Source organism: Thamnophis elegans, chromosome 3 (genome assembly GCF_009769535.1).
Source record: "Thamnophis elegans isolate rThaEle1 chromosome 3, rThaEle1.pri, whole genome shotgun sequence".
Taxonomy (NCBI): domain Eukaryota; kingdom Metazoa; phylum Chordata; class Lepidosauria; order Squamata; family Colubridae; genus Thamnophis; species Thamnophis elegans.
The window spans coordinates 115,904,296-115,926,494 of NC_045543.1; the positions used below are offsets into that span (position 1 = coordinate 115,904,296).

A 22,199-nucleotide genomic window follows, 5' to 3' on the forward strand; every position below is an offset into this window, starting at 1 on the left:
CATATGTGAAAAAGGCTGTTAATTTTCTAAACTACAAACGTTTTGATTCAGGGATTGGGTTACACAACTTTCTTTCCACAATAACAAAGAGATACATTTTTGAACTTTTGTGACATACATTTCTGGAGGGGATCAGAGAAAAGCAATAAAGGAGGCACTAATTATTCAGGATGCATGAAGACTGCAGGAACTGCTATTACTAAGTTACACTGTCATGTGACATCATATGATTAACTTGCTTAGTACAGAAACTCCAGTCCCTAATGCCATTTTAAACTACTTTTAGTCCTAATGAAATATTCTCAATATTCACACATAATTTTCTGCTTTACAAACTTTTGCTGAAATTTCCTCTTTTCAGATTGAATTAAATACAGCCATTAAGTTATGTGATTCATTTTAAATTACTTCAGGTGCTTCACAGAAGAACATAGAAGAAAAATGATGTTTACATTTATTTGATATGCATTTGTTACTCATTTTTTATAGTATATCCAGATGGTAGTATTCACATTTTCCCAGCATTCAAGCAACAATGTTTTGTTGTCCAGAAAAGGTCTTTTTCTTTCTATGGTAGTTCTGTTACTTTAGTGCAACACCCTTTTCTACTAATATAAAACATTCCAAGCATAAATAAAAGCAATAAATCCATTTTTCTGCTACTTTGTTTCCGTAAAAAATGTTTACAAGGAGTTGATCACCCTCTTAATGCTCAAGTGGCAGATGGAAGCACTCAAGAAATTCTTTCAAACTGAAATTCTTTCAACTGATGCACAAACTTCTTTCATCTTCTGCATTGCTCATATCCCATCCCATCAAGAAATGGTATATTTTCAAAACAGGTTGAATTTTTATCTGCTTGTTATTGTGGAAAGGAAGTTTTACACAAATAGTCCTCAAATTACAACCACAATTGGGATTGAAATAAATTTAGGATTGCACCCAATGTTACAACGTTTTTTGCCGTGATGGTTAAGTGAATTCAGCAAATCATAAAATATTTATATTCTGGTTTCCAAGAGCCTAAATTGCAATCACATGACTGTGAGGACACTGTGACAGTTGTTAAAATGAGAACTGGTCATAAATCACTTTTTTCAGCACCATCTTGACTCAGAATAGCTGCTAAACATATGGACATAACTCGAGGACTACCTGTAACCTAATATTTTGTTCCAGCAATATAAAAACAGTAGCTTTGCAAAAACCTTGTTTTCTTTTTACTACACTGCTTTGCAAGTTGTAATTCTTCTCTCTTTCTTTTCCCCTTGATTTTTAAAGATATCAATGGAAGTAATTTCTGCCTAAGATCAGAATTACCCATCAATTATTTAGAGATAAGCTATTATATTTCTGGCAGATAGTCAAATGCTTAACACAATAAATGTACAAATAATTTGGATATAGGCATACAGATAAAATCAGTGTTCTTAGAATCAGTTTGAATGAGCCTACTAAACACTATTGAATGTTTTAAGTATGTAAACATGATTTTTTTTCCTCTTGAATACATTCTTATGGATGATTATTGTTGTTGTTACATTTTTTTCCAAATGAAATGCCAATATTCACAATATATCTTTTACTTCAGATAAGCTCTTTCATATTTTCTATCTTATGTGATTCAAGTCACATGGCAATTTCAAATATAGAAATATTTCAAATCAAGTTAATCCCATCTTAATTGTCAATCATGATAACTATGTGATCCTTTATTTATACTTTAGAACTTCCGCCTTTCTTTTGAAGCCGTGTTCTTGTTGGTTCAGTCATTACCAGTGGTTCTTGAGCAACACTTGCCGAGTACTTTTTGCCTAGCAACTCAACCTCCAGCTTCTGTCCAACTTTACTGAGCTCCACAGGAACATATGCAAAAGCCAGACTTTGCTGAATACTATAGCTGTAACATCCAGATGTGGTGTTGCCAATAACCTGAAAAATTAAAATTTATCACTTATAGATTTATAGTATAAAATGCACAGTTGATGCAATTTGTGTTTCTAAATATTTAACTTCTAACATGTGTAGTAATACAATAAAATCAAATATGTAATTGTATTAGTTTAAACAGTGGCAAAATATTGGGATTATATAGATACTTAAAGGTAAGGTAAAGGTTCCCTTCACACATATGTGCTAGTCGTTCCTGACCCTACGGGGCGGTGCTCATCTCCATTTCAAAGCCAAAGAGCCATCTCTGTGGTCATGTGGCTGGCATGACTAAATGCCAAAGGCGCACGGAACGCTGTTACCTTCCTACCTAAGTTGGTTCCTATTTTTTCTACTTGTATTTTACATGCTTTCAAACTGCTAGGTTGGCAGAAGCTGGGACAAGTAATGGTTGCTCACTCCATTACGCGGCGCTAGGCATTCCAACCACCAAACTGCCAACCTTTCTGATTGACAAGCTCAGTGTCTTAGCCACTGACCAACCACGTCCCTTTATAGATGCTTAGATATAATTTTGTTTCATTGGGCCATCTTTGTCCAAAAGGGAAAAATATTGCAGGTTAATTCCTATGCTTGACAAAAAATCTACTAGAGACTAAATATTGTTTGACTTCTGTAAATGCTTCGATCCCAACTCAAGTGGGAGGGATCAGACTGAGGAATGCAGATTTATAGCAAGTACATGCACTGACCTTCTACTTTCTGAAAGGCACATTAACTTTTGCAACTAAATCTATTGAAAATAATAGCCATTTTAAAATTGAAGTATATACAAAGGAGATTCCAGGAAAAAAAGTTTTTCAATTATTTGAACTGAAATCTGCTTGCCTTGTTATTATACCAGACACTTTCATTTCCTTCAGGATCAACATCATCTGTTTTCAAGATGAGGCACACAAGTTTTCGTTCAAGCCCCTTTTCTTTAATCTGTTTCAATGCATTCTTTCCTATGAAGTCTGTTGGCTGGGGGAAAATGATAGTAAGTGATTAGTAGATTCTGACAAGGTGCAGGTTTTTGAGAAATTAACTGGAAATTTTTAGTCGGGTTTCAGGTCTGGACATAATGTGGAAGACAGCATTGGTGGTGCTTGTTTGCAGAGCCCGGATGGTTGGGGGATGTCCAATGCCTAGAGGCTGTTGGAGTTTTGATGGAGAAGAACATGCTTAGGCTGAAGCATAGCAAAATTGAATGGCTGTTGGTGATGGGCCGCCTGGTGCTAGGAACTTTCCATCTTTGAACTAAACAGACTAAACCACATCTTATTTGAAACTGCGTCTTGAGTCTTACTAGACCAGTGATGGTGAATCTATGGCATGTGTGGCAGAGGTGGCATGAAGAGCCCTCCCACATGACACACCCGCCATCTTATCAGGTCACATCTCCGTAGCGTTTCTTTCATGTTTCTGTTTCCCTGCAAACCACAAAACAAGTTCACGAAAGAAAAAGATCTGACTTCTTGCCACATTGCCGGGGTTGGGATGTCCCACCTCCCGCCGGCCAGCTGGTGCCTCTGCTGCACATGTTTGCGTGCATGTCCACACATGTGCATGCATACATGCATGTCCACACATGTGCACACATGCCCACATGCATGCACACATGCCCACACATGTGTGCATGCACACACCTTTCAGTTTGGTCATGCACGCGCATACAGTTTGGGCACTTAAGAGTCTAAAAGGTTTGTCATCACTGTCCTACACGCTCAGCTCCTTTTTAAGAAGCAGGTAGCAAGCTGTGGGTCAGAAGGCCATAAAGAGGAATCAATAGTTCTATCACACATAAGCCTGTCTACAGTTGGAAGCCTGATTGCTAAGTAAAACTTGGATGCTTCTGACTGGAACACAGAGGAATTGGCTTCCCAGAAGCATTTAATTAGTTTCTTATCCATTATACTTTTGATGGAATAGTGAGTTCAACAGGAATAATTTTATCAAGAAATGGCACTTTCACTAGTTACTGGAATAGAATGGAGATGGATGTCTATGCTCCTGCCCTCTAGAATTGCAATTTGCATTTCAAACAAGGGCCTGTGCCAGATTGAAGCAATTATAAATTCAACATAGTAAAGAAAACCTTGTAGCAGTTCCACAGACTAAGCAACACATTCATATGAGCAGCTTTTCAATCAGTCTTTTTTTTCAATTGAAAAAAAATATATGTTGTACCTCCTCAGCAAGGGAGTAAAAAAGGAGGAAGAAAACCTGTCTATGACTCCTTTTCCTTTCCATAGGAACAATAGCAATAGCAGTTAGACTTATATACCGCTTCATAGGGCTTTTAGCCCTCTCTAAGCGGTTTACAGAGTCAGCATATCGCCCCCACAGTCTGGGTCCTCATTTCACCCACCTCGGAAGGATGGAAGGCTGAGTCAACCCTGAGCCGGTGAGATTTGAACTGCTGAACTGCAGATAACAGTCAGCTGAAGTGGCGGGCAGTACTGCACCCTAACCACTGCACCACCTCGGCTCATAATACTGCAATTCATTCATTATCCCTCCCTCCCATTTATTTTAGCTTTTATCTGTATCAGTCAGAAGTGAGGGCTATGCTACGAAAAATCATGACCATGCAATTTGCAGATAAAGAGAACAGTGACAATAGCATCACATGTCATCCAAGAATCAGCTAATTTGTATTTAAATACTCCAGGCCAGAAAAGAGAAAAGAAACATTTTTTTAAGTGAGAGCAAACCACGAGAAATGAAAACAATAAAATCTAGTGTTCCAATATCTCAGGGGCTGCCACAAAGAAGAGGGACTCAAGCTATTCTCCAAAGCACCTGAGGACAGGACAAGAAGCAATGGGTGGAAACTAATCAAGGAGAGAAGCAACCTACAGTAGGACTAAGGAGAAATTTCCTGATAGAACAATTAATCAGTGGAACAACTTGCCTCTAGAAATTGTGAATGCTCCAACACTGGAAGTTTTTAAGAAAATGTTGGTTAACCATTTGTCTAAAGTGGTGTAGGGTTTCCTGCCTAGGCAGGGGGTTGGACTAGAAGACCTCCAAGGTCCCTTCCAACTCTGCTATTCTATTCTATTTTATTCTATGCTTAAATATCTGGTCAACAATGAATTCTGCAGTAAGCATGGCCAATTTCTACAGTTCACTTTAATAAAATGGTGGCTGAGAAGATAATGAGAGAGGCCTAGAAATGCTGTTGAAGGATAATGAAGAGTGAACCCAACTGAATATGAGTTAAGACCCTTTGGGGGGGATTACCTCGTGTCAATAAGGGCAGCACTGAGTATCACTGAGTATCAGCTGGTGGCCCTGTTTAGAATAACGAGAATAATCCCTCCTTGATTAGAAGGTGCAACAGAAATACCTGCAGAGCTGCAGGGAGGACTTTTCTAGGTATCTATTGAATTAGATTCATTTTGAGTTGGACATTGGCTGTACAGTCTTTTGGATTTGGCCAAGGCAAAGTCTTGCCCAGTTAATCAGAAAAGAGTTTGAACTCTTCCCGTGTGAGAATTAATGTACAATGTGTGGGTTACTTTGGTCTTCCTTGCTATATTCCATAAGCAGTAATTCCATATATTGTCTCTACAAATTATAATTAAACACTGCCTATAAAACACATTCAAATACAACTAATCTCCCCAGTGCTTATCTTCAACATTATTCTTCTGATACTCATAAATCTATAATTTATAAATGGAACAAATAGTTTGCATGAAGGCTAATATAGAAATCATAATTAGAGCTTTGAGTGTGATCTGGCAGCAAGTGTGAATCGTTTAGCTGTACCTTCTATATTAATTGCATAGAAGACACTTCACTACTCAGAATATATATAAAGAAGACAGCTAAAGTTATCTGCCCTGATGAACAGTTGTTTTTTAAAAAGCAAACATTTTATAACAAATATATGCACAAAAAACATTCACTTCTATGTTTCAGGAGAACTATTAAAATTTGGTAATATTATTAAGTATGGGGGAAAGGTATGCTGTAATTGAAGATTTGAATTTCGCTGACAAATGATATTGTACATTTCTTTTATATGAATGTGATATTCTATTATAGGGGTGTCAAATTCAAGGCCTGGGGGCCAGACTCGGCCAGCAAGGGGGCTTATATCTGACCCGTGGGACTGCCCTGGAAACAGTGAAGGACCGGTCTGCGGTGCCTCTGCCAGCTGAAAACAGAGCTCGCAAGGGCCGCGTGTGGCCCTCCTCGAGCTCCAGTTTTGCTGGCAGAGGGTTGCAGGAGGTTGCTGCAGCTGAAAATGAAGCTTGGGAGCCCATTTTCGTTGGCAGAGCCCTTGGGCCGCCACAAGTACCTCGCCAACAATAGTGACTTGTTGGCCACGCCCACCCTAGAAACACCCACCCCGGCCCCCTGAGGTCAAACACAGCCTTGATGAGGCCCTGAATTAAATTGAGTTTGACCCCCCTGCTCTATTAGGTTCTTTTACTAGTTGAATTATTTGTATAGTTGGCAAAAATGGAGTAAATAAACAATGAACAAGTTCACTCTTAAATTTTAAAGGTTAAGTCAATATCCTGGTAATGAGCCTTACTGTTGTGCATATTCTATTATCCGTTCTAACAAGTTTTTGGGGTGGTTAATTGTAAATACATCATCTGCAAATCATTTTAATTTATGTTCTTGATTTCATAATTTAATTCCTGAAAATTTATTTACTGGTATTTTCTTTGCTAATTGTAACAGTAATAAAAAATAAAGAAGGCAAGAGGAGACCGGTCTTGTTTCTTTTGTTATAGTATATTTTTGTGATAAAATACTTTGTGTTGCATTCTCAAAGATAATTCCCAAAGATCACAAGGACTAATCCAGCCTCAGGAGCTGTAGAAATTACAAAAATTTAAGTACCCAAAATAGTGTGGAATATGGACAGTAACTCCCAGATAATAAGATTATTTTATCTGGTGAGGAAAACAAAAGGAGGCAATTAAGGACAATAAAAAAATCTCTCTATTTTTACTATGTAGAAAGCTGTCAAAAGATATGTGCAATCTTTTAATAGCATGATTTATTTGCTAAATCACTTGTGAATGCTGGAATAGAGCCAAATTATACACACAAAACTACTCAGATGCATATGAGAGCACAGCATCTGCTGCAATCTGCTTTAAACACCACCTTAAAATACACAGGAGACCATACTTGTGCAGTACTTTCAAATTAATTATTCTTCATTGGCTGTTCTTGATTAATTGCAAGACAGCCTTCTGAAGTAAATTCCTTTCATAGTTAAACAAAGATATGACATTTTGCCCCTAAAGGCAACCAATATTTCACTGATTCATGTTCCAAATACTTATGCCAAATGTACTTTCCTAAAAATACAGTCAAGAAAATATTTTGAAATGGTTTCTCCTTTTTACAAGAAAATATTTAACGAACTGAATAAGGTCACAACCATATTGTTAGCTGATTCCGTACTGATTACAAAATTGCCTTTGCTAAGCAATATGGCTGTGTAGTGTAACATCACATGACCAGGCCACTTAGCGATCCAGCTCCAGCAGTCCCAGCTGTTGTTAAATGAGGACTGTGTAATTGCAATCACATGACTACAGCTCTGCCATTTTGTAATTGTGAGATGGTGCTAATCATATGATCATGGACTGTTTTAATAGTGCCAAGGTAAGTTTACACAGACATACAAAAGGAGAGATGGTTTAAAAATGAGAAGTGCTAGGAAGAAATTTCTCATTCTCTAAAAAGATTATCCCAGCTTTTCTGGTAAAACTGTAAATTTCTAATTTGAACGTAACAGAAAATCTGGTATTGTAAGTTTTAAATGCATCTTACATGGCAAGTTCCAGTTTAATAGTACTCATTAACTAAAATGTTTGCAAATTGTAAAAAAATTCCAACAACCTACATTTCCTGATTTCATGATATTAATAGCTTGATAATTATGCATAAATAATTATTATTATGCATATATAATTTACAGTAAAACTGAGGTGTGTGCAACTAATTTTATTTCAGCTAAGTTAGAACTTTATGAAGGAACTGCTCTGATTCCCAAATTACTTGGAAAGTGCCAAAAAATGAAATTAATTAGTAGATCACACTATAGTTTGAATTATGTACCTAAATTGCAGCATGGACTGGGGAATGAGATGGAAGGAAGGAACACTGCTAGGTACACCAAGGTACATTACTGCTGAAGTGTATAATTATCTGGTGTTTTACAGATTCAAATATAACAGCTATTTGCAAACAAAGGAAGAAAATGATAAAGTGTAGTAGAAAAATAAATAAACCCACCTTATTTAATTTGATAAAATATTGCAGTCCAGCTTCCAGTGGATTTGTGTCGCAATTCATCTGTTGAAAAAAAAAGGTGCAGTAAAAAACCACTAGGTGGCATATATTTTTCTCATTCCTTTTGATGTCCAACAAATGAAATCTATATTTTACATTAATTATATAAATACTGATTTTTATTAAATTAACAGAGGTCTTAATAAAATTTATATACTAATCTTATACTATTCCCATTAAAAATAAAATTGTATGCTTCACCATCTATTGCAAAATCTGCAGTGCTTAAATGACAAAGGATCATGATTATAAAGGGACATTTTTTAAGCAAGACAAACCAGGAAACCCATTAAGGTTACCTTTGCACAATCAGAGCAGTTAAAGTTATTTCTATGTGAAAAGCCGCTCCTTCTAGGACTGTGAAAAGGAACATTTCTGTAGGTGAAGCTAGGGATGCTAGGGATTTTACACGTATATGACTACATAATTAGACAAATATATGTTACCAATTCTGTCTGGATTTCTGATGTTCTAAGTTATATCTTGGCTCTCTAGACATTGGAGAATTACTATTCAGGGGCTGATTATTCACTAGAAGGTTCACAGCCACTAATTAGCTAGATTGATTATCTTATTTTAGACTAGAATAAAGTACAGTAATATAAAATACATTCCTTGTGCAGTTCATAGAAATCAACACACACACACACACACACACACACGTATGTATATATCATCATTATTCTAGCCATTTCTATCCACTGCAGGATGAAGCATCTTCCACATGTTTCCAACCAATATGGTCCTGAGCTTTCTTTTGCCAATTGGATCTGCAACACTTGCTGATATCGTCAATCCATCTTGTTTTAGGTCTCTTTCGGGGACACTTTTTGTCAAATGAGATCCATTCTACGACTGCCTTGGTCCACCTGCCATCAGTTCTTCTTGCTATGTAACCAACCCATTTCCATTTCAATTCTTTTACTCTCTTGATGATATCATATACTTTCTTTGTTCTCTAATCCATGTGCAGGTCTTTCTATCTTGTTTTCTAATACTGAGCATGTATCTTTCCATAGTTCTTTGCACCACTCTTAGCTTTTGTATTGATTGTGAGGTTAGGGTCCATGTTTCACTGGCATATGTTAGAGCAGGTAGAACATACTGATCAGGTCATAAGGAGACGTTGTCCGTGAAAATTATGCTTAGTTTGCCGAACGCCTGCCAATCACCTTTTAACATGCCGTTCAATTTCCTTTATTGTATCACCTTCCACTGAGATCCATTGGCCAAAGTATACGAAGTGGTCTACTACATTTAATTCTTGTCCAGATACATTTTTTTCTTTCTTTGGTGAATTCATTAAACATAACCTGGCTTTTTTTCAGGTTTCTTTTTAAGCCAAATGGTGCTCTTGCTTTGTGCAGCTCTTGTATGTATCTTTGTAACTCTTCTGGGTCTTGTGAGAAGAGAACAACATAATATACAAATCTTAAACGATTTAAATAAGCGCCATTGATTTTTATTCCCTCTTTTGCCCAGTTGTCTGGTTATGTGAACCACGTGGCGTCTGGCCGGGAGCAGTTGCGAGTGGCCGCAGAAGTCGGACAGCAACAGTGGCATGCGCATGCATGTGCAGCGCACGTGCCCGAGATGTGAAGTTCCCAAGAGCTGACCTAATTAATTTACAAGCCTCGAGACAAAGTTCAAACAAAAAACATTCATTTATTAGGATCTACATCTTGGCTTGATCTTCTGTGGAGCCTAAACTGGCTTTCGCTTAATTGCGTTTGAACTTTACTCCTCCATCTCCTCCCTTCTGTCATATGTCATACATCATATTCACGAACCAGGTTGTAGAAATATGAGATCCAACTCTGGCCGAAGGTATGCATGGAATCCTCCCTCGAATGCCAACTTGATAATAGTCATGGCAACGCTTTAGAAGTTGACACGAAATGCATGCCCGGCCCCATCACAGCGTACTGGTTGCGACGGGATCCGGAACCCACCATGACACACACATACATATATCAAAAGACATGGTTTCCGACCTCTGCTCCCCAGGCACGAAAAGCTTTTTCTAGACGTAAAGTATTCATTGCATATGTTCCAAAGTTGTCAATTCCTTCTTCACATCCAGCATCCATGATTGTAGAATATAGAGCTGCAGTATCTTCTCGTTTGTGGTACAATTCCCATCCTAGTTCACCTATAATAAATCAAGACTAATATAAATTTTTAACTAGGATTAAATTGTAGCCATCAAAACTTTAAGCTGAAAAGAAATGTGGAATTATCTTTTGTTATAGCTAGGTTATTTGATATTTACATTTTTAGTAAAATCAACTATTCTATTTATGGGCCAAATAATTTCCTTTCACATACCTGTATAAGAAATTCTAATTGCAGTAACATGAATGTTACCAATGCTTAAATGCTTGGATTGTAGAAAACTAAATGCAGCATCACTAAGATCTTCAGAAGTTAATTTCTGGAGAACTTTCCGTGCATATGGACCTGCTACACCCAGTACTCCAATTTCATCTGTAATGTTTTTGATGTCAATATTGTACTGTCCTCTAAGTGCCTCTTCTTCAATCCATCTGTGTATAAAATAGAATTGTTAGATCAGAACAAAATAATATTTAAAATATTATAGGACTAGAAATTCTATAGAAAGTAAGAGTAATATTGACAGACACCCAAGAAAATTATCGAAGAGTCAGTAGAGTCAATGGTGCTAAACAGTTAGGAAATAATGTAGTCTCCTCCTTCTGTGTTACATGTTTTTGTTTTTTACTACCCTGTTTCCCTGAAAATAATACCTGCCCGAATAATAAGCTTAATCGGGCTTTTGAGCGCATGCACTAAAATAAGCCCTCCCCCGAAAATAAGTCCTCCCTGAAAATATTGCAACACAGCAGCAGCCATGAGGTGACCACGCTCGCCATCTCCTGCACCTCAAAAATAATAAGACCTCCCCAAAAATAAGAGCAAGTGCTTATTTTAGGGTTCAAAAGAAAATAAGACCCTGTCTTGTTTTCGGGAAAACACAGGTAGTAGGTTTCTTTTAATTTTTGTGCTAACTGGCAGCCAGACTGGAAGATTCCAATTGTGAGAATTCATAGGATAGGACAGAATTTGTATCTGCTTCTGAGGCAGAAACAGCTTGGAAATGCAATTCCTGGCTAACTGCAGAGATACATAACATGTTAGCCCAGCCTTGTTGTCTCTTCTACTATAGCTAGTCAGTAGATCAAGGAGTATAATGATTGTGAATCTAAGGCATGGTACAATTTCAGCAATTACTTAAAAAAAAAAGCCTTCTTGGATAAGATTAGCATAACCATTACTTTATATTCCATAAGGAAGGAAAGGTTGAAGAAACATGCAAAAATATGCCCATAAGGTGTTTTTTTTAAAAAAACCTCTACTTAACTGAGGCTATTACATAATTTTCCATTGCTAATATTTCATCAAAAGACAGCTCATTAAAATTACTTCTTATTGTATTGTACTGTACTGATTCAACATATTTACACAAATATGCCACAAACAAGTGCCGTATTCCTGTATCCACATACATTTCTCTCACATTAGTGAACATGACTTCTGCAGTTTATGAAACTTTATGAACAAATTCCTTTCAAGATTTTACACTATATACAATACACATATATACTCAACCAGTCATGAATTTATCTCTGATAAAAACTGCTATTTCAAGTTTTTATAGCCTTTTTTATTATTCTGAACTGCAGTTTATCCTACATTCCTCAGACCACAGGTTACTTTAAAACTTCAGTATTTAACATTTACACTGACCTTAAGTCATGAAGCTCTGATCCAGAACCAGTAATTAATAAAAATTCCCCTGGATTCAGATGAGAGACTGTGAGTTCAGCATAGACTTTGCCTTTGAAGGTTAACATATGACTTATATTTGTGAAACCCATCTGTGTAGAAATAAAGTCAAAACTGTAAGCTAAAATCATCAATTATACAGTAGCTTATAATAATGCAAATTAACTTTTTATAGCATAGCACACAAATATTACTGAATTAAGTAGACTTCTTCCTCTGCTGACTTTCGATGTTCTTCTCTTTTTTTCCCTCCTAATAGAAACATTTTGTACCCAGAATCAATTGGAAAACATTTATTCCAGGCAAATCTTTAAACACTTCCTCTGACCTGGCACTTTTTGGCAACTTATCATGTTTTCTTTTTGAGAAATGGCAATTACAATACTTTTGTGTTTTCGGTTTGAGTGTCTTATGGTTTTAATTATTATGTTTCTAAGCTTCCCAGAGTCACATTTTGTGAGGTTATGTGAATCTGATAAATAAATACATAGATAAGTAGGTAAGCAGTTTGCTTTGCTCTTCTTCCTGGCATATCCTCACAACTAACAGGATTAGGTCTACACCAGTCTCTTTAAGTTGGAATGGATTAAATAGCTAGATATTGGAAGCATTATTTACATCAGGGGGGTCAAACTCAAGGCCTTGGGACCGCATCTGGCCCATGGGTTGCTTAGATCTGGCCTGCAGGGCTGCGCTGGAAACAGCAAAGGGCCAGGCCATGGTCCCTCTGCCAGCAAAAATGGAGCTTGGGAGGAGCGCATGTGGCCCTCCTGAGCTCCGCTTTCCCTGGCAGAGTGTTGCAGGAGACCACTGCAACTGGAAATGGAGCTCGGAAGCCCGTTTTCGCTGGCAGAGTGCTCGGGCCACCAAAGGCTGATGCTGGCCATGCATCATATGCATTGATTATCTCTTTAATACAAATATCATCCATGCAATCACTACTCCATCCATAGTAAACACACTATATACAAGATATATTTGCTCTTCTCCACCATAATGTGGAAATGAGATGAGTCCAGAAATAGCCAAAGGCATCTAAATAATGGGGAGATTGTGACCCTGTTATTTTACCATCCTGGAACCTACAGAAAGTATTATTACATTATTGGCTTTTTGAAATTGCAAGGGGAAGTCAATTCTAAATCACCTTGTATCCAACTGTGCACCCTCGTATTTAAACAAAGGAAGCTGGTGGCAATTAGGAAATGTGGAAAATGTCAATACAGTGAGGAAGGCAATGTGACATGAGGTAAAGTGACTTTCATGGTCCCTGTAGCTCCAGATGGATGGTGGTATACTATCTAGTTGGGACTATTGATTCAACACCTCTGAGTACAAAAGTGATCAATGAAATGAATTAACAGTGGATTATGTCTTATTATTATTACATTATTTACCTTTGGGACCACATTTGCAAACAGACGATCCAAAAGTTTAACTGAATCACTGCCTTTGATGCTAAACTTGCCAAAAGGAGTAAGGTCAATCACACCCACTTTTTCCATCACTTGTTGATATTCCCGACCTACAGGTTCAAACCAATTTGTGCGTCGAAAACTAGGTCTGGAAAAACAATATTTCAATGACTCAAAAAATCTAGCATGATTATTTGTAAATTAGCATAAAGCAACTTATGCAAAAACATCATTTTGGCATTATTTTTCTTTAAAAATAAATGTCATGTATCTTGATTAATGTATTAACTACTTTTCAAAATGCTGACATAGCTAGTAATGCATTGCAGCGGATAATAGAGATCAAATAAAATATATTTTAAACTGAAGGCAAAATACTTGATTTGTTTCAAACAAAAGACAGCATATAATACAGGAATAATATGTTCTTAAGGGCACTTTTCATATTTTAAACAGAAACAAGGAGTTCATATACATATGCCAAATATGCAGTGAAAATTGATGGCTCACTTATTCTTAGTCCTATTTCTAAAAAGTACAGTAAAAATAAAATGAGAAGGAAAACCATTTAGACTATTCTGAACATTTTAGAAGATGATATAAACATAACATACTAGTTATTGAATATAAAATACAATAAACCTTAGTTTAATGAATGGATAAGACAGGAGTGTCTATTAAACCATTAAATATGGGATTTTATGCATACATATTTTACTCATTTTATTCATATACAAATATGGAATGGGATTGTGTTATTTTATGTTATGTCAGTAAATGTTATAGGACCAGATTTTATCTACTACATCTGAAATAGACACTACATTTTGTCGTCTACTACTACTACTACTACTACTACTACTACTACTACTACTACCACCACCTCTTATACCAAGGTCCACAAAAAAAATCTAATGTTTACGTACAAAAAAACTACCATATTTTTTGGACTGTAAGACACACCAGAGCATAAGATCCACCAAGGTTTTGAAGAGGCAAATTTTAAAAAAAGTAGGTAGGTAGATAGAGGGATAGAGAGGGAGAGAAAGAGAGAGAAATATAATAGGTAGGTAAGGAGAGAGAGAGAGTAGTTAGGTAGGTAGGTAGGTAGGTAGGTAGGTAGGTAGGTAGGTAGGTAGGTAGGTAGATAGATAGATAGAGAAAGAGAGAGAGAGAAATACAGTAGGTAAGTAGACAGAGAGGATAGCTAGGTAGGTAGAGGGATAGAGAGAGAAATAAAAAGAAATAGAGAGATACAGTAGATAGGTAGGGAGAGAAAGAGTAGGTAGGTTGGTAGGTAGAGGGATAGAGAGAGAGAGAAATAGAGAGAGAGAGAGAAATACAATAGATAGGTAGGGGGAGAGAGTAGGTAGGTAGATGGATAGAGAGAGAAATAGAGAGAGAAAAATACAGTAGATAGGTAGGGAGAGAGAGTAGGTAGGTTGGTAGGTAGAGGGATAGAGAGAGAGAAATAGAGAGAAATACAATAGATAGGTAGGTAGGGAAGAGAGAGAGTAGGTAGGTTGGTAGGTAGAGGGATAAAGAGAAATAGAGAGAGAAATACAGTAGATAGGTAGGTAGCAGAGGTGGGTTCCTACCAGTTCGCACCTATTCGGTAGAACCGGTTCGTCAAATGTACCGAACCGGTTAGAAGAGGTTCCACCAGGGGACCTGGAAAGCAGGCCACAGCTACAGAAGAGGTTCCAAAAAATTTTGAAACCCACCACTGGTAGGTAGGTAGAGAGAGAGAGAGAGAAAGAGAGAGAGAAGAGAGAGAGAAGGTAGGTAGATAGATAGAGGGGGGGAAGAGAGAAAAATACAGTAAATAGATATGAAGAGAGAGTAAGGAGGGAGGGAGAGAGAGAGTAGGTAGGTAGGTAGATGTTTCCAGGTGTTATTTATCCATGTGCTGGAGAAGGAAATTGCTGACAATTTGCAGCACCTAAGACTTTGTTTCTACTGGCACAGCACTTCATCAATGTAATTCTCATCAATCAGTTAAAGAGCTTTCCAAAAGGCGGGGGGGGGGGGGTTTGCACTCTGCAAACCTGCCAAAAATGGCCCATTTTTCATGAAAACGGGTCCACTTTTTAAGGCATGAATAGCCTGGGGGGGGGGGGGCTTGCAGAGTGCTCCGGGGGGGGGGGGCAAAAATGAGCAAAAAAAGGCCCGTTTTTATCCAAAAAAATGCATGCATAGCCTTATGGAGGCTTATAGAGTGCTGCTGGGGGCTGGAGGGGTCAAAAAACAGCCCAGTTTTTGCTCATTTCTGCCCTCCCCAGCCCCCAGGAGCTCTCTGAAAGCCTTCATAAGGGTATGCACGGCCATTTTGGTGAAGGGATGGGGCTTCGGGAAGCAAAAAACCCTGTATTCCATATATAAGACGCTCCCAGATTTTCAGCCTCTTTTTTGAGGAAGAAAGGTGCGTTTTATACTTCGAAAAATACAGTACCTGGCCAAATGGACAACGCAGTACAATAGGTTTCTATTAAATTCTTAAAGATAAATTAGGAGCACAAATATGTAACTTTCATTTACTTGTATCCAATGTCATCCCCATGTTTGTAAAACCAATGAGGTTGTTCCCAGCCTGCATGGAATCCCATGGAGCATTCAGACTTAAGGTTTTCATAAATCCCACTGATTCTTTCTGTAGGTCTCCCAGCAAATCTTTCTTCTTTAGGAAATCCAACTAGAAAATAACACATTATATCAAACAACATGAAAAACAATAAATTGAATCATATATACCACGGGTATCAAACTCAATTTCATTGAGGGGCGCATCAGGGTTGTGTTTGACCTTGGGGGGGGGTGCAGGGTGAGCATGGCCAGCGTGGGTGTGGCCAGCATGACATCACTTGTGTCAGGGAGTGCCTGTGGTGGCCCAAGTGCTCTGCCAGTGAAAACGGGCTCCTGAGCTCCGTTTTCGGCTGCAACAGCCTCCTACAACCCTCTGTCAGCAGAAACAGAGCCGGGGGTGGTGGGGGTGGAGTGTGGCCCTTGCAAGCTCCATTTTTTGATGGGACATCCTCCTGCAACCCTCTGCCAGCAAAAAAGGAGCTTGGAAGGGCCGCCTGCGGCCCTCCCCAGCTCTGTTTTCACTGGCAGAGGCACAATAGGATGGTCCTTTGCTGTTTCCAGGGCAGCTCCGGGGACCAGATCTAAGCATCGTGAGAGCCGGATCCAGGCCCCTGGGCCTTGAGCTTGACACCCCTGACATATACTGTACAAGCAAAAGTTTTGCTTCCAAAACCTCATCAGAAGACCACACGCAATTTGGACAAGGCCATGTATGATTTAGCCAATTGATTTAGTACGGCCCCAGGGAGACGACCAGGCTGCTTCATAAAGGGCCACACTGGGCACGCCTCAGCAGCAGGAAAAAATGGCAAAGGACAACTGGGGTTGGCAGGGCAGCAGACTGGTAGAGCTGGCAGGATCAAAGAGCCGAGGTGGCGCAGTGGTTAGGGTGCAGTACTGCAGGCCACTTCAGCTGACTGTTATCTGCAGTTCAGCGGTTCTAATCTCACCGGCTCAAGGTTGACTCAGCCTTCCATCCTTCCGAGGTGGGTGAAATGAGGACCCAGACTGTGGGGGCGATATGCTGACTCTGTAAACCGCTTAGAGAGGAATGAAAGCCCTATGAAGTGGTATATAAGTCTAACTGCTATTGCTGTCGCTAACAGAATGCCAGATGGCTGAAGGGCAGAGATGGGAGGGGAAATCAGCAGGGGACGACGATAAGGAGGCAGTTGCTTACCCAGCAAGGTTTTTATTTATTTTTTATTTATTTAGTTTGTCACTCATGTACAAGACAACAGGAATAAGAATAAACATGAATAAGAACACATGAAATGGGGACAAATAAATGGGGAAAGTAGGACAGGGACGTTAGGTACGCTAGTGCACTTATGCACACCCCTACTGACCTCTTAGGAATGGGGTGAAATCAACAGAAGTCAATAGTTTAAGGTTAAAGTTATGGAGGGTTGAGGATGTAACAAGAGAGTCAGGTAGTGCATTCCAGGCCTTGACTACTCTGTCGCTGAAGACGTATTTTCTGCAATGAAGTTTGGTGTGGTTTACCTTGAGTTTGTATCTATTGTGTGCTTGTGTGTTATTGCGGTTGAAGCTGAAGTAGTCATTGACAGGTAGGATGTTGTAGCAGATAATTTTATGTATTATGCTTAGGTCAGACCATAGGCAGCGTAGTTCTAGGTTCTCCAAGCTGAAAATTTCAAGCCTGGTGGCATAAGATATTCTGTTGCGAGAAGAGAAGTGGAGTATTCTTCTCGTGAAATATTTCTGGACTCGCTCAATTGTGTTAATGTCCGATATACAGACATCAACGTATATTAGCGGATTCCACTAGAGGGACCAAGCCAGGAGTGGCTTTGATCAGACTGGGTCCTTGGCTAACAACTAGTGGCATTCAGTTAATAATGGCAACCAGGACTTTAAAGATTGCTGTTGCTATGCAATGTGACATGACACTTTACAACTGCATCACTTAGGAACAAAAATTCCGACCCCAATTGTCATTGTAACTCAAGGACTACCTGCAGCTGAAACCAAAACCATTAGAAGTATTGACAACTCCATCTCTTTCTATTTTCATTTACCACATTCATATAATAATTAATACATTATCTTTTTTTTTTAACTTCTCACCTCTTTCTTTTTGGGGCGACTTTCCTCAGTTTTTTTTCCTTTCTGTGGATTTATTCTCTTCATATATTTGATCTGTAGTTCGGTTCTCTCTCAATCTTTCTACATGACCAAACTACCTCAAGTTAGCTTTTTGTACTGATTACTCATTTTTGTATTTAGTTTGCATTCTTTTACCATCCATTCATTCGCCCCATCTCTTCTTGTTGTATGACAAACACTTCTTAAGTATTTCCTAAGTCAGTGTTTCTCAACCTTGGCAACTTGAAGATGTCCGGACTTCAACTCCCAGAATTCCCCAGCCAGCATCTGCTGGCTGGGGAATTCTGGAAGTTGAAGTCCGGACATCTTCAAGTTGCCAAGGTTGAGAAACACTGTCCTAAGTGTTTCTTAAGCACTCGATTGCATGTCACAAGTGATCAGAAGTGTGCTCTATGAACAATTCACACTTATTTTACAGCAATTATAGCAAACATTTTTAAATTTTTAAAGATTTTTATCCTACCCTTTTCCCCATATACAACTCAAGGTGGCAAAGATACTAATACTCCTTCCTCCTATTTTCTCCACAACAACCCTGTGAGGTAGGCTGGATTGAGGGAGAGTGATCAGCCCAAAGTCACCCATCTCGTTTTTCATAACTGGGGTGGCATTAGAACTCATAGTCTCCTGCTTCCTAGACCAACACCTAACCATTACAGACAAACATTGGTTCCTTACAGCACCAGGATAACCACCTGCTATACTACGTACATCTTAAGATTTCTTCATCCATTTTCCTACTACATACTCTATTTTTATGATTTATTATTTATTTTATCATTTATTATAATTTACAGATATTCACTCCATTCCTTTTAATTTCAAAATCCATACACCTTGCACAATTGATCTAACACACTTATTCTCATTCATGCTTTACTTCTATCATATGCTGCTCTTATCACCCAATTTTCAACATCACTGCATAATTCAAGTTCGTAACCATTTTCATAGGCTTTCTCTACATAAACAAAGTACACTAAACACTGGATATAAATAAGAAAATAGTATATATAATGTTGCCTATGTATAGTATTAGAGAATTCCAAAACCACATGGCAATACATAACTGATCCCTATTCCTATTAGTCCATATAATTATAAAAAAGTCAGTAAAAGAATGTTTGAGTGTCAATATTATTCATAACATGGGAAATTATAAGCAAATGTCTTACCAATATTATTGAAACCATACGATTCTCTTGCTTTTGCTTCTGTGTATTTTGTAGTTGTCCACCTTCCATACCTATTTGGATCTACTTCAATCAGATCAAAAGGAGGCTCTCCACTGAGTATCCAGTCACTAAGATACTTTCCTATACCACCAGCATGAATGATTCCATACCTGGTAGGGAAGAGGAAAGAGGAAAAGTACTTAATTTACTACAGTAATATATTCCATCAAACATTTTAACAAAGGCTATGTAAACTCACATTCTACTTGTGTAACAGGAATTCTGGGTTGCTGTTTTTGTTGTTTTACTCCCTGATATTTGGTTAATGCAAGGCATAGCAAAGGAGAGGAAGTCAGCTCCAGTAGAAGAATTAGATCTGAAAATCTGTCTATAATTCCCAAATACAGCATTGATTCAAATCTACTTGACACAGGATGAAATCTCCTACAAAGAAGTCAAACTTCCGCATAGGAAACAGCGTTAGTTTAGTTTTAGTCTGTGTTACAAAATTAAGTATCTATGATACCATGTGCTCATGTCATAGGAAGCTGCAGTTAACTGCATTTTCCCACCGTATATACACATGATAAATAGACACTTTCATATATAACATGCTGATACCTGCAGCTTCCTCCAAAGAAATGGCCTCTGTGTAGGAAATACATCTGGCATGGAGCAATCTTCACAGGACAGTCCCTTCTCATTTACTATCTCTCTATCTCTTTTTTTAGCTGATCACCTGTAAAATGGGGAAATCAGTGATCTGCTCTGTAAAGGTAAATGAATTATAAAAATTGATCATTATTCTGATTCATAACTTAATGTTAAATTATATTTTAATAGAATAATCGCAACAAATGAGGTTCAAATCACATTAAGCATACCTAGTTATAGCTAAAATTTATACCAGTAATAAATTAGTTTTGTAAGATGCAAATGGATTATTGCCTTGCAATAATTAATGGTTTATTTAACTTCGTTATAAACATGAACAATAACATACAAATCCTTACCAGATTATTAATAAAATCAATATGGGAGATAATATTGACTTACTGAAACAATATAAATTCAAATACCACGGGATAAATCTATGAGAACCAGAATTGCTAATTATGTCACCAGCAATATTTCACAATTTACACAAAAGAGGGAAATATTTGACATGTAAAAGGTAAAGGTAAAGGTTTCCCCTGTCCAGACATGTGCAACTCTAGCGGGCAGTTTTCATCTCTGTTTCTTAGCTGAAAGAGCCAGTGTTGTCTTAAGACATTTCTGTGGTCAGGGGACCAGCATGACTGTACACTGAGGTGTCCAGAACACTGGACACCTCAGTGTTACCTTCCCACTGAAGTGGCACCTATTTATCTACTGACATTTGCATGTTTTAGAACTGCTAGGTGACTAGGAGCTAGTGCAAGTAACAGGAGCTCACCCCATTGTACAGCACTCAGGTCTTGAACCCAGGCTGTGAGCTTTCCAGCTGACAAGCTCAGCATCTTTAACCACTGAGCCATCACACCCCCTATTATTTGCAAAGTAGTGTAAATGTAATATTAATTGAATTTGAAATTATCGTGGCACGACAAAACCGCGGTGGTCAAAATAGCGGTGATTAAACCGCGTCGCTAAAGCCGCGACATCATCACCGCACGTCATCACTGCCGCGACAACAGCGCGGCGACAGAAGGGCGCTTTAAAGCTGATTTTAAAGCGCCGTTCTTTGCCTCAGCACCAGCAGCCTGCGGGAAGGGTCCAGCTCGGCCGCGGGGGGCAGCAGGAAGCCCACGGGGGGCCCGAGCAGGGCCGGAAGCAGCAGGCGGGGCGCGGGCTCCGCCGACGCCGCCCACCCTGCCTCTTCCTCCGGGGGAGGTGCCGGCGGCAGAGGAGGACGCTGTGACTCTATCCAACATTTGTGGTGTAGTTTCCTAAGTGTTACTAGTGGAAGAGGGCGGCCTGCCTCCGCCATGCGTCGCCGCCCCGCTTGCGAGGGTTAGGTTTAGGGTTAGGTTTAGGGTTAGGTTTAGGGTTAGGTTTAGGGTTAGGTTTAGGGTTAGGTTTAGGGTTAGGTTTAGGGTTAGGTTTAGGGTTAGGTTTAGGGTTAGGTTTAGGGTTAGGTTTAGGGTTAGGTTTAGGGTTAGGTTTAGGGTTAGGTTTAGGGTAGGCGCGGATTTGCCCTTCGTGGTTATGTCATTGCGGTAGGGTCCTATTTTTCTTAGCGCTTAGGACGACGCGGATTTGCCGCCGCACTTATGTCGGCGCGGATAAGGGCTTCGCGGTTTTGTGGTGGAACCTGAAATTATTAATTTTTATACCTTTAATTTGGCTGGAATCAAATCATCCTGGAAGATACTTTTTACCATTTTTATTTATAATCACCATACGCTAAGACTGGCTTCGAAGTGAGTATCTGAGTATTAATCTACTATTAAGAAGAACAGATTCATAAAAAAGACAACCATTCAGCACCATAAAATACTAGCTGTAATTCCAAAAGATGGCTTTTTGCCATGCATAAAGTCATATTTTGCAATTAAATAAATTAAAATCATTAATCCAAAATTAAGGATTCTTAAATTTTAGAACTTTTTCAAGTGAGCTTTTTAGTCCTCTGATTAAAGCCTTTGACCTGTGCTGCTGGCTTACATTATTGTGTTTACCACGGACTGCCACAGCAACCAACAGAGAGGTGCTTAATCACAAGTCTACATCCAATTTACTTTGGCCAAATCATGTGTGCAAATTAATTGAAGTCAATGATGCTAGGATCGGTTAGTGGAACAAGAAGAAGGGAAAAGAAAGGAACATGCTGGCTTGATAACAT

The 22,199-nt window shown here is 38.6% G+C and overlaps 1 protein-coding gene across 3 annotated transcripts in view; it reads right to left on the reverse strand.

Moving 5' to 3' along the window:
- Nucleotides 1-437: 437 nt before the first annotated feature.
- The window catches only part of DMGDH (dimethylglycine dehydrogenase), a 41,794-nt gene continuing 20,032 nt past the window's right edge, over nt 438-22,199 (reverse strand). For all 3 annotated transcript variants that reach the window (XM_032212559.1, XM_032212558.1, XM_032212560.1), the window contains 9 exons: nt 19,376-19,545; nt 16,026-16,179; nt 13,470-13,635; nt 12,034-12,164; nt 10,594-10,811; nt 10,260-10,417; nt 8,209-8,268; nt 2,779-2,913; nt 438-1,932 (listed from right to left, as the gene is read on the reverse strand). In XM_032212559.1, the coding sequence (XP_032068450.1) occupies nt 1,717-1,932; nt 2,779-2,913; nt 8,209-8,268; nt 10,260-10,417; nt 10,594-10,811; nt 12,034-12,164; nt 13,470-13,635; nt 16,026-16,179; nt 19,376-19,545 (1,408 nt within the window). In that variant the 3' untranslated portion in view covers nt 438-1,716. The remainder of the gene's footprint in view (nt 1,933-2,778; nt 2,914-8,208; nt 8,269-10,259; nt 10,418-10,593; nt 10,812-12,033; nt 12,165-13,469; nt 13,636-16,025; nt 16,180-19,375; nt 19,546-22,199) is intronic.